The 12,883-nt window shown below is 42.2% G+C and overlaps 2 protein-coding genes and 1 long non-coding RNA gene across 3 annotated transcripts; 1 reads left to right on the top strand and 2 right to left on the bottom strand.

The window, feature by feature from the left end:
• Nucleotides 1-2,038: 2,038 nt before the first annotated feature.
• On the bottom strand, nucleotides 2,039-3,374 carry LOC141716888 (uncharacterized). The gene is made up of 2 exons (XR_012573419.1): nucleotides 2,610-3,374; nucleotides 2,039-2,229 (listed from the first exon to the last, which is right to left on the bottom strand). It is a non-coding gene; the product is annotated as an uncharacterized LOC141716888 (long non-coding RNA).
• A 1,518-nt stretch (nucleotides 3,375-4,892) lies between these two features.
• Nucleotides 4,893-5,966, top strand: LOC141718966 (uncharacterized). Its single transcript, XM_074521346.1, has one exon. It carries the CDS (start codon nucleotides 4,893-4,895, stop codon nucleotides 5,964-5,966), a length of 1,074 nt encoding a protein of 357 aa, XP_074377447.1.
• A 2,604-nt stretch (nucleotides 5,967-8,570) lies between these two features.
• LOC141716887 (uncharacterized) lies at nucleotides 8,571-12,662 on the bottom strand. Its single transcript, XM_074519053.1, has 3 exons — nucleotides 9,875-12,662; nucleotides 9,317-9,759; nucleotides 8,571-9,230 (listed from the first exon to the last, which is right to left on the bottom strand). The coding sequence occupies exons 1-3, from the start codon at nucleotides 10,647-10,649 to the stop codon at nucleotides 8,973-8,975; spliced, it is 1,476 nt and encodes a 491-aa protein (XP_074375154.1). The 5' UTR covers nucleotides 10,650-12,662; the 3' UTR covers nucleotides 8,571-8,972.
• Nucleotides 12,663-12,883: the final 221 nt, after the last annotated feature.

The following is a 12,883-nucleotide window of genomic DNA, read 5'->3' as shown; positions in this document are numbered from 1 at the left end:
TTGTTGTTGAATGCTTTTGTGTCCAACCAAGTTTATTAGATATTATATAATTACATGTTTAGGTTGTGGTTGAAGTTCGTTGTGGAACAAGGATTCTTTCCATATTTTGTGCCCATGCTGGTCCTAGACGAGTAAGAACTTCTATTTGTATTTTTCATTAAGCTACTCTGTTGATCAATTCACATATACGCACACAATACACCTGCACATGTACATAAATTATAAAGATGTGTAGTAAACTAGTGTAACTTTAGCACTTACATAATTTGGGTATCATTTGTAGGAGGTTTGCCTTTCCAATGTTAATGTGCAAATGCAAATGGTTTGCAAGATGATTGTGAACTCCAGTTGCAAAAAATGATAGGATGGAACTTGGGCCTCTTCACAAAACAGGAGCAAATTAAATTAGGCAGGAGAATTTACAATTCTGTATTATATACCCAAAGGTTAAATATTATTATAGAAGTTGAGTAGCTAAGAGAATATTTATGTAAATTATTGTATTTTTAAGTTATAATTTGTATAATTGTGTGCATAATTGCTTGTTATAAAATTCAAATTTTAATTTTGTGTTGAATTGGGATACAATTGTATTTAGATTGGAATTGCAGATTGAACAGGTTTAGAATTTATTTTGAAAGCTGAAATAGCTGGAACCAGAAAAGCAGAAAGATGCATGCTTTTAGAGAATAAAACTTACGACGGAAATTCTGGGTTATTTACGACAGGTTGTTCATAATTGTTTTAGTAATTTATTAAAGGTGGGTCACAAAAGATTTAAAGTGATTATTTTTTCCGTCGGAAGTTAACAATATACGACGATTATTTTCATCGTAAGTTGATTTATTATTAAATTGTTAATGTGGGCCCAGGTTCACCAACTTACGACGCAATTTTATCTTGCGACGAAAAAATGAACTTATTACTCGACCAAAAACGACGATTTTTTTCCGTCGTAAATGGCTCAATTACGACGATTTCAGTTCAAAAAAACCGTCGTAAATGGCCAGATTTCTTGTAGTGAGCGAAGATCATAATTATGTAAAAATAACATTGTAATTATTTAAAATAACACGATTCATTTCATAACAATTGAAAACATATCTTCTTCCTTAAATAACAATTTGCTTGGTTTAGCAGATCTCCTTCATTCTTTTTACATGAGATTTTACGAGATATTGAAAGTTGAATTTTATTAACTAGATATATATGTCAATTAAACAAAATGGTAAATATGTATTACTATGCAATTTATTTGTAAACTTGATTATGACATAGCATATGCATGAGGATAATTTGGATTATGGAAGAATGCTTATCATATTTAAAGCTCGAGCAACATGTGGTCCCATGCAGTACTCTATCTAGTGTTTTCTCTCTTTCTTTTTCAAGGACGATAAGCTGCAGAATCTGAGATTCAGATGGGAATCTGAGAGATTCGATCTCCGTGGAAACTGGAAAAAGAGTTTGATTATTGTAGAACACAAAAACAATGTCAGTTCTGGGTTGATATATATATGTAGGGATTGCAAATATGCTTTAGCACGAGGCCGACAATGTTTATTCAGATATATGCATGATGTAGAAAGATTCTTCGTAAACTCATCTTTTTGTAATGTGCTTATTCAAACACGGAATATATAGCTCGCAATAAGATTCCATTAATATCATTCAACTATGATCCGTATGTAAACTTTAGTCTATGATCAACTATAAGAATGTTCTTTAAGGTTCTATAACTAACTAGATATGATTATGAAATTGAATCCAATAATTTAACGATAACTTAGCCTAAGAGGTAAGAGGGTCGTCGTATGCTCGCCAGGTTAGCTTTTGAAGATGCCAGTGGTAATTAAGTTAATCCTGATTCTTAAGGCTTAACAACACGAAAGGCCAAATATTGTTCGACCTCAATTCCGTAGTGGTAAGTTGATAAAAATGCAAGTGCTTTCTTATCTGTACTATCTGCCAGATGGTGGTAACTAGACGAGTGGAAGACCAACAAATTAATATACAAGTTACAAACTAGCTTAATTAGTAACTAAAATAAATGTGTTTTTTTACTTGAATGTTTTTTCAAATACAACGTAACTCTCTGTTTACTTTTGTAAGTATTAGATGTTCATCAGTGTAGTACCATAAGGCCATCGCAAGGTCTAAGTAATGTATACTCAATTACTCATCCTCACTCTTGCACATTCCTTTTACTCAATCCGTACGGCCTTGCTCCTGTTGTAAAAAACATAATAATCAAATAATATACCATACGAATTAAACCAAAGGATCAAGGGTGGTTGGCTAGCTAGAGGTTGTATACTTCGCACTTTCAGTATCTTCTTAAACAATATATCTTGAAATCAAGTGATATATGCCTGTATGCCCATCAGAATAACGTTTTTTTTTTCCTATTTTGACACAATGATAGGTGAAGTTATAAACAAATAGAAGGAATTGAGAGTTGAGACATCTTAAGAATAGTTAAGAGGATTCATTTGGGATAGCACAGGAAAACCGAATACGACAGTGGGATGTTACCTCAAATGTTAAAGTAGAACAATGCAAACCATAGTTCTTGACTTATTGTACTCGAACGAAAGGTCTGTTCTCACCTTCATCCACATCGCGGGTTGTGTCGACACGCATACAACAACGACGCAGTACTAATGCTGCGCCAGTCATGAGCCTCGTAGCCATTCCATCTCCCTTAAAGAAAGTGTTTCCCGTGGTTGTCCTCCGTTTTCTCTTCTTTGTAACAACTGAAGCTAGTACATAATAAGGTCGAGCTGCTCATCTGATTTAATCCCGACGTGGTATAATTTTTGGCCTTTGATTAAATTTGATCTCAGTATTCCTCTTTTCAGCATGAAGGCATGTCCTATTGACAAGCAAAGGATCAGCGCAATATAGAGACGCACGCTTCTTAATTTTAGTTATAATTAATATTAGTTACTTGGACATGGAGTATCAATGGAAAAAATTTCTTTGGTTTTACTGGGAAATCTGTCCCACACAATTCAACCGGACCATAAATCGATTCCTGAATTCGTTTACTATTAACAAATTACTGCATATTATTAACATTCATTTCTTTATGAATTTAAATTGCAAAAACTAGAAAAGTATAATCATCTGTATAATCTTGGTCATCTTGTTACCACGAGAGTGTGTGCAGCAAAATTTAAAGTCTGGTCCATTGGACTTCAAGTCCAATGTACCCTATTTGGATAGTCAGTTAGGTCAAATAGGCCCGTAACCTAAATTTAAATCAAATATTTCCTATAAACTCTTTTTTTTTCCAGCTAGGAGCCTGTGCCAGTAAATATGAAATTATTAATTATGACTTAAAATTGTTTAAAGTGATAAGTTAAAGTAAATTTTAAGCTAGTATAAACATTTGTAGGGTTGGGTTTTATGGAAAATACCTTAATTTGAGAATATCGGAAAACATTTCATTTTTCTTATATTTTTTATCTCTTATTCAAAATGTATATATTATATTAATGAAAGTAAAAATTTATATACAGAAGAAAAAATATGAGACAGAACATATGCATATGTTATGCACAAATTACGTAATATACTATACTTCTATATTTATGTTCTATAATAATTATGATAATATTTTATTAAAATTTTGATAGTGTTATATAAAACTAAAATATATTTATGAGATTTTTCGATACAATTCAAGAAAAAATTAGTGATTTTTTTTACGGAACACATGAATATAATTACAGAATATAATACTTTTCCAACAAACTAGTTCTCATTTGAGTCTAGCCCTAAATGGGTATTACGTATAAATTTTAATGTATTAAAAATGTAAAAAAATAAATAAAAATAGGAGAACTACTCATTTATATAATAATTTTAACTTTTCATCATATAAGGAGCATCCAATTGGAATTATTTTTAGTTCTCAATTGTGAGTATTTTAAAAATTATAAGAAGTATTTTACCAAATATGATAAATATTGATACAAATGATGGCGGCGACTCAAGAAAGGGGATCTAGAGTTGATGGTGTGTCATCGAATGAAGCCTCTTTAGGAAGATCAGAGCAGAAAGGAGAGGATAGAAAATGGAGCTTTTACCAGAAGATAAGGTCCACTGTTACTGTTGGTTATAGGCCCAATAAGGCCCATTGGACGAAGGCCCAGTAAGCGGTTAAGCTACTAGGCCGAAGGACCTCCAGACCCGCGTAACGAAGGTCCACGGAAGCCCAGGCCGAGACCCACTACTCGCGGACCGTTGGACAGAACAAGGGACATAACGCCCCCTTTTCACTCACTCAATGATTTGTAACGGATGAACATTCATGGCAGGATTGGGTATAAAAACCCTTGTGAAGTAAGACAAAACATACACACATTCTCAACACTCTGCTTCTCTTGTATTACTACCCTACTTTTACAGCCAGATTCTGATTCTCACACCGGAGGTAAATCGGGGGTACAAACCCTCGCATTCTCTTCACTTTCAAGTACGGTCGAAGCCATCTTCAATCCAGCCGAAGCCTGTTCACGCGACCGAAAGGATCTGGGCGTAACATTTGGCGCCGTCTGTGGGAACTACGAGAGTTACAAGTTGGGAACGAGATTATGACAGAAACAATTCATGAACATTCACCGCCGCCTGGTTTCACCGACAAAGGACAACCGTCCACCCTAATAGACGAGGACGGGGTTATTACGCTAACCCCTGAAGAACATGCCTTACTCCTAAAGATCCGGGCAGAAAAAGCCGCGGAGAAGGGTAAGGCCAAAGTTGATCAAGTTGACAAGGAAGCGGAAGCGCGAGCCAAGAAAAGAGAAGCTGATGCGCTCCGGTTGAAGGCCCTACAACTGTAGAGGGAGGAAATTGAAATGCAAGAGCGAACCTTGAGAGAAGCGATGCGGGCCGACGAGACCGGCATAACGAATAAAGATAGAAGGGAACGTAGGGTGTATGACGAAGAAGATGAGTCTGACTCTGATTCGCATCCCCGAAGGAAGAGGACTAAGCAACCTTACTCTTCTGATTCAGATGAGGAGCCCGATGGATCCCGCCTCAGGCTCAATCGCTTAGAGAAGGCCCTGTTCGGTGATAGGAGGCCCGATCGAGAACCTGTCGTAACACAAGAGATTGAGCTGTACCGACCCCCTTCGGGCGAGGAGAGACAATTCCCCAAGATGAGCGAGTTCAACGGGAAAGGAGACCCCGAGGACCACTGTGAAAAGTATGAACTCCTGATGGTTGGGATGGGCCACAATGATATCATGCTGTGCAAAATATTCAAGACTTATCTCAAAGGGTCTGCTTCGATGTGGTACAAATCCCTGAAACCTCGGTCCATCGGGTTTTACGAGCAGTTGAAGATGAAATTCTTAAAGTACCACTCGCACCTATGCCGAAAGGCGAAGGATACCGAAGCCTTAGTCCACTATCGGCAGAGGGGGAATGAAGAGCTGGGAGATTATCTTACTCGGTTCAAGGAAGAAGCGGGGATGGTCACTAATCTGGATAAAATCAAAGCAATGGGCTTCCTAACGGTGGGGCTAGACCCCTATAAAGGTAAAAAGCTTCGCTCATCTCTTTACGATTTTCCCCCAAAATCCCTAAATGATATATATGTAAGAGGCGAGAATATTCGCCGAAAGATGGAAAGTATTGGGGGGTATAAAGACTCAAGAAGGGACGACCGATCAAAGCGAGCCGACAGATATGAGGGATCAAGATCAGGATCTGACCGGAGGGATAGCAGAAAGGAAGGAAGAAAAGAAACAGATCGTGGGGCCGAACGACGTCGAGATAGAGATTCGGCCGTATTCACTCCTTTGAATGCGCCAATCTCCAAGATTCTCCATGAGATAAAGGGCAAGCCAGGGTTTGTTCGCCCCGCCAAGATGAAGGTCCCGAACCACAAGAAAAACCCCGATAAGTACTGCGACTATCACAGGGACAAGGGGCATAACACTGATGAATGATATCACCTCAAGAAGCTCATTGAGCGCATGATCAAAGACGACGAGCTTAATCAGTTCGTCCGAGATCTGAGAGATAGATTGGGGCCGAAGGAGAACCCAGAGGAGGAAGTAGAGGCCGATGAGCCAGAGCGAAGGGACAGGATAAGGGGCGAAGTAAAAACTATATATGGGGGAAGCATCCTGGATAAGGATAGCAAGACAACAAAGAAGAAGTATGCCCGACAGGTGTACAATCTGTATCAATTCGGACAGGCGAAGCCCCACATGCCCATGACCTTCAGCACTGAAGATTACGAGGATGTCATTCGCCCGCACGAGGATCCTCTAATCATCAATCCCATCATCGGGTAGAACAAGATATGGAAAGTGATGGTGGATATAGGTAGCTCGGCCAATATACAGTTCCACAAAACCTACTGTAAGATGAACTTGGCGGGAGAGCAACTAGAACCCTGTAACGAGGCTCCCCTTTATGCCATCGGAGGACTATTTATTCAGTTCGAAGGAACGATTACTCTTCCGGTCCTCCTGGGCAAGTTGCCGTATACCGTCGAGAAGCTGGTGAAGTTCTATGTGGTTCGGATTGAAAGCCCGTACAATGCAATATTTGGCAGACCCTTCTTATCAACCTTCGAAGCAGTGGAGTCTATACCCCACCTCAAACTCAAGTTCCCAACTGAAAAAGGGATAGGAGAAATGAGGGGCGATCAGAAAACCGCCCGAATCATAATACTCGAAGATCTTGAGAAAGATCAGGAGTACGAAGGGCCAGATGGAACCGGGAAGAGGAAGCGGGCAGAATCTGAACCCAGCGGAAGCTGGGAAATATTGAACATCGAGCTGGAAAAATTTGGGGCCGATCTCTCAAGCCCAATTGCCGAACCCGCAGCAGAAACCGAAGAAGCCGCTAAAAAGTTCTTCCTGAAACAGGTCATTCTCCGGTTTGGCATTCCAAAAACCTGCATCTCAGATAATGGAACTCAGTTTATTGGAAATAAATTCCACAAGTTTCTGCACCATTTCGGAATTGAACAGAAATTTAGCTCAGTCCCCCTCCCGCAAGGAAATGGGGCAATCGAGGCAGCGAACAAAGTGATATTCCGGGGAATCAAAAAGAGGCTGGGCGAGGCAAAAGGAAGGTGGGCGGAAGAACTCCCTTGGATCTTATGGGCTTACCGAACCACCCCCCGGACATTAACGGGAGAAACTCCTTTTAGAATAGCCTATGGCATCGAGGCCCTAGTTCCTGTTGAAGTAGGCTTGGAATCGTACCGAATCGAGACCTACAATGTGGAAACTAACAGCTTCGGGTTGAAGGCGAATGTGGACTTACTGGAAGAAGAAAGAGAAGCTGCACATCAAAGAAACATAAGGTACTTACTACAAGCGGCATAACACTATAATTCCAACGTGAAGAAAAGGTCCTTCGGAGTAGGAGACCTAGTCCTGAGAGAGTTGGCCGCATCCATGCCGGCCAAACAAGGAAAGCTCCAGCCTAACTGGGAAGGACCCTATAAGGTGATCGAGGTCGTTCGTCCTAGAACCTATAAGCTCGAAACATTGTCAGGCGAAGCAATCAAAAACACTTGGCACGCCAGTCGCCTTCGAAAATTTTATCAGTAAGAAATTTCTTAAAAGTTTGTATTTGAATTATATGTGCAGAATGTAAATAATTTGACTAAATATAGATGCATTTCCTGTCAAAATTTCTTTATTTATACGTGTTGCGGCCGACCGAGTATTATCTGAGGGTGATCCCGAAGAAGATAAACCCCTCGGCCGCCGCCCTTGTCTAATTTGTTAATTAAAAGACATAAGGGGCAATCGCCCAAAAATCGAACATCACTACACTATTATGACAATTTGAAATTGGTAAACACGAATTAAGGGCCTTAAGGGGCAATCCTGGAATAACGCCCTATCATTTGTCTTCCCTTAATCATTATTACAAAGGCCTAAGGAACCTCTGTCCCGGGGCGATCAAAAGAAGAACATGGTCCTTCGGCCTCACTCAGGTATTAAAAATTAAACCAAAAAACAGGTTTAGGGGCGATCCCGAAGAAGACCTCCACTTGGAAGAACGAACCATGACCTGCTGATCTAGGGGCAATCGCTGAAAGATCATCACCCATGTTCCCTCGCCTGAATTCAGTAAAAGGATTAACAGCCCGAACTCACCTTCGACCTTTAACCCTTGGGGCCGTAAGGGGTAGTAAGGCAGCAATTCATTAAAATCGTTAAGGCAAATGAATAAGCCGAATATACGATTCATTTTGTTCAAATTATCAAAATTGTTGAGGTAGATAAAGCCGAAGATACAATTCAACAAGATCATTGAGGCGAATGAAGCCGGAGATACGATTCATTTTATTATTAAAATTGTTAAGGCAGATAAAGCCGAAAATACAATTCGATAAGATCGTTGAGGCGAATGAAGCCGAAGATACGATTCATTTTATTATTAAAATTGTTAAGGCGAAAGAAGCCAAAGATACAATTCATTTTGATTATTAAGGCGGATGAAGCCAAAGATACAATAATTAAATGCAGTTGGACAATGCTGATGAAAAGCAAAAGATGCATTAAAATATAAAACCCCGAAGGCTAGTTAAATTACAAAAGCCCGAAGGCGAGAATACCAATTACAAATGCTAATTACAAAGAGTACCGATTACAAAAAATAGAAATACAAGAAGACGAACGAAGAATGCCGCTGCAAGAGTTGGGTACGACCATGGAAACACCAACGGCAAACTTCGCAACAAGATCATCTTCCGTCAGGTCAAACACCTCAGTGCTGAAGGTTTAGGCTTGAGGGTCTTCATCCGAGAGCTCTTCGTCTTCGCCGGAGGAGACATGAGGGACTTCGACTGCTGAACAACCGATAGGATCCTCCAGGCTGTCGTCCAGCAACTGCTTATAATCTCAGTTCAGGCCATGGGCCTTCTCCAGGACATAATCAGCGCCGAACTGGAAGCAGCGTTCCTCCGTCCGGTCCAGCTGCTTCTACTTCTTCCGAAGCTCCTTTCGGGACCTCTTCAGCTGGACGTTCCGGTGAGAGATCCTCCGGTTCGCCCTCTCCAGTTCAGTCTCCAGCCGAGATCTGTCCTCCTTCAACGCAGCGGCTTCGACCTCATTCTGGGATTTCACCCTTACAAGTTCCTCCTCGGCCGCCGTAGCCCTCCTCTCCAACTCCTTCACCTCGGCCATCCGAGTCTCCATGTCCTTAACCTTATCCTCCACGGCCGCAACCCAAGGAGCGGCCTGTAAAAGGACGACAAAAACATTACTAAAAGGTGCCGAAAGGAAAAAGATGGAAGAAAAATAGAAAGATTAAAAAAAAAACGTACCAAGGACAGGAAGGACAGAAGCTCCGTGCAGACTTCGGTAGTAGAGGCCGAAACAAAAGTCGGAAGATCGACTGGGAGCTGAAGGCCATGGCATAGGTCCGAAGCCACCTCCTTCGTGGATTGCCGGGCTGGGTACACAGTATGGTCGGACGTGAGCACGCCCCACCCCGGGAGATAAGAGCGCACAATCCCCTCCTTGCTCCGGGTCCTCTTGGAAGGGTTCCCCTCTTTCATGTACTCCAGATCGTCCCCCTCCTCGGCTTCAGAAGCCGCTCGAGATTGACGGGGCGACGGAGGCTTCTCGGTCTGGGCCCTCTCGCCTGTGCCCTCGAAAGGATCGGGCGTAGCCCCCTTATCGGCAACCTTCTTCGCCGCCGCCTCAGCCGCCTTCTTCTCGGCCGCCCTGGCCTTCTTCCTCTCGATCAAGGCCTCTCTCGAAGACACTGAAATATAAAGGGGAAACAAGTCAGTCCGGGCATATATAAGCAAATTCATAACAAGCAAATATACAGGTGCTGGGACAAAACTAAAGAAAAGACAAGGAAGAAGTTTTGTTACCCCCACCCCACAAGCTGAAGAGCCAATCCTTGTCCCGAAACTCTTCGGGACCCAGCTTCTTCACATTGACGTCCACTAACGCCGTGTAGTTCTCCTTCTCCTCCAAGGTCAGGCTCGACATGAGAAGCAACGCGGAATTTACATCTCGCCAAACCGACATGGCCGCCAACCTTGGACCACTCACATAACACCAATGAGTGTGAGTGGATTTATTGTTCGAATTAGTCGCCGTCCAATCAGGTCGCCCTGCTCGACGGGCGATGGTGTAAAAACCAGAACTCTTCGGATTCTTTCGAAAATCATAATGGTACCAGAATAGGCGAGTGCTGGGTGCGATCCCAGCGTGAAGACACCTGTTCTGAAAACAGTTAATATGGATGAACCCGTTCGGGTCCATCTGTCCGAGGGCGATACCCATCTGGAAGAAAAGGTGCTTGATCAGCTTCAACGGTGGCACCCTCAACCCACACTTGAAGGCCGCCTCCGAAACCCCTACGGCGCAACCTCCATATCCATTCGGCACCCCGGGAGTGTCATAGATTCTTTCACCCTCCCTCGGCGTGTACAACCAACAAAGCCCTCGAGGGACAGAGTAATCATCATACATCTGAACTATGCGTCCTTTCGTCAGTTCAGATCTATTATTGGCTGCGGGATAGTCGGCAGCCGAACCATATAGGGCCCGTCCCGTCCGCTCGGGGCGAATGGAAGACGTTCCAACCAAGCTGTTCGACAAGGGGTCCCAAGAATCTGGGGGACGGTTTGCTCGATCCATGTCCCTGTATCAGGAACAGAGAGACATTAGTCCATGTACTCGGATTCGTAGACATAAAAGAAAAAGTAAAAACCCGAGTACACGTCCCAAGACCGAACGAACCAGAACCCCGGAGGCTGTTTCCGAAGGCTGCTCCTGAGGCAAGCCCTCCCGAAGGATGTTCTTGCCTACAGAACCTTTCGCAAACATCACTCCAGACCACCTGTTTACGCCCTGGGTCGGCTCCCGAAAGACGTTCTAAAACCAAGAAATTCCGAAGAACGTTCTTGGTCAGAAAACGCCTCGCATGCCATCTTTAAACCCGTGGGGCCTCCTCAAATTGGTAAAACCCAGAAACCTATATTACCTACCCAGAAATACCCAAAAACCCCAGAAAAACGCAATGGCACACGCACAAAACCCAGAAAAAACCCCGTGAACCCAGAAGAAAACCACTAAGTCCACATGCAAACTCCCTAAAACACAGAAAATTAGCATGCAAATTCAAAACTGGAAAATAAGAAAAGAGACTTACTTATTTGGAGATGTTCTTGGATTGAAATGGGATGATTTGGGAAGACGGAGTTGCTGTTGCCCGTGATTGGAAGATTCACCGCGATTTGTCACTGTGTATGGAGGAACTAAAGTGATAAAAAGAAAATGAAACACACAAATGGGCTTATATAGGCGCCTAAAATAAATTTAGAAAAGCGACGTTTGGGGGTTTTTGAAATGGACGTCCCAGATCAAGACGGTTGACATTCAACGGCTGAGATTGAGTCATGGAACGACATGCCAACAGCTGTCACATTAATGCACTGCAAGTCCCCACAAGCTTGCCACGTGTACGACCGAAGATCGAGGCGGGACTGAAGCGATCGCCCTAGGGTTTCTTCACCGCAATATGGGCCGAGACCGGTGTCCGTCGGCCGGCCCGAAGGCCCAACCGAAGGACAGGGACATGTTGGTTATAGGCCCAATAAGGTCCATTGGACGAAGGCCCAGTAAGCGGTTAAGCTACTGGGCCGAAGGACCTCCAGGCCCGCGTAACGAAGGCCCACGAAAGCCCAGACCGAGGCCCACTACTCGCGGACCGTTGGACAGAACAAGGGACATAATGCCCCCTTTTCACTCCCTCAATGATTTGTAACGGATGAACATTCATGGCAGGATTGAGTATAAAAACCCTTGTGAAGTAAGACAAAACATACACACATTCTCAACGCTCTGCTTCTCTTGTATTACTACCCTACTTTTACAGCCAGATTCTGATTCTCACACCGGAGGTGAATCGGGGGTATAAACCCTCACATTCTCTTCACTCTCAGGTACGACCGAAGCCATTTTCAATCCAGCCGAAGCCTGTTCACGCGACCGAAAGGATCTAGGCATAACAGTTAGAAATGGTAATCAGTTGTCAATTGAGCCGAGTAAGCAAAATGAAGGAGTGTGGTACACTAAGGTTGGTAAAGGATTTGGGAGGGAAGGTGAATGTATTTACTCTATGACCGAGAACCCGGATGCGGCAATTAAGAAGGAAGAGTCAACGAATCATGCTGAATTTAAATCATATTGATGATTGCTTCCTAAAAAAGATCATAATGCCAAAGTTACTTCTTGAAGGTCTTAATAGAAAGGAGGAGGGTCTAGGTAAAATTCACTCTTTTCTACTCAGTAATGGATGGTGGGAGAAAGCAAACAAGTTAAAAAATTAAAGATTTTGGTTTCCCACCACATAGAGCCAAGTCTAAAAAAAAGAGAATGATGCAATCCATTGAAGAATGGAGGAGGAGAAGGGAAGTTAAACGAGAACAATATTAAATAAGGCTTAATAATGTAGTTCCCTGAAAATATTTTGAAAGACCTGCACAAGAGAAATAATGAGGATATCAATATGGTCCTCAATTAAATTAATTATAGTTCCCTGCAAACTATCAGAAAAAAAAAGCTTATTCTCAATCAAGGGACGCATGGCCAAAAATGTGTAGCAGTCAGATGATTCAAAGAGTAACTATAGAAATTATTCAGACGTATGGTGATTTGGTGGGTCCAAATACTTTAGAGAAAGCTATGAAGATGGATGAAAGGGCAATCTCTGAGGAGTTGAGGCAAATGCACTTCAAAACCATGACTAGGAAAGAAGTTTCAGAAGTAAGTACATGCTTGAAAAGCTGAACACTCAAATGGATGGTAAGATAAAGGTGAATTGCTTAAAATCTCCAAAATCTAGTTCAAATGAATTTTTCAATAAACAA

This window comes from Apium graveolens, chromosome 4 (genome assembly GCF_009905375.1).
Source record: "Apium graveolens cultivar Ventura chromosome 4, ASM990537v1, whole genome shotgun sequence".
In the NCBI taxonomy this organism is placed as follows: Eukaryota; Viridiplantae; Streptophyta; class Magnoliopsida; order Apiales; family Apiaceae; genus Apium; species Apium graveolens.
The sequence above is the reverse complement of the archived record's forward strand: the minus strand, read 5'-3'. Positions and strand labels throughout refer to the sequence as shown.

What these genes read in the sequence shown, in the direction of transcription:
- LOC141718966 (XM_074521346.1), top strand. Translation starts at nt 4,893, where the DNA reads ATGCGGGCCGACGAGACCGGCATAACGAATAAAGATAGAAGGGAACGT.
- LOC141716887 (XM_074519053.1), bottom strand. Translation starts at nt 10,649, where the DNA reads ATGGATCGAGCAAACCGTCCCCCAGATTCTTGGGACCCCTTGTCGAAC. An exon ending in CTTCAGCTTGTGGGGTGGGG is followed by an intron (nt 9,760 to 9,874) that starts GTAACAAAACTT and finishes TTTATATTTCAG; the next exon opens with TGTCTTCGAGAGAGGCCTTG. An exon ending in TTCTGTCCTTCCTGTCCTTG is followed by an intron (nt 9,231 to 9,316) that starts GTACGTTTTTTT and finishes GTCCTTTTACAG; the next exon opens with GCCGCTCCTTGGGTTGCGGC.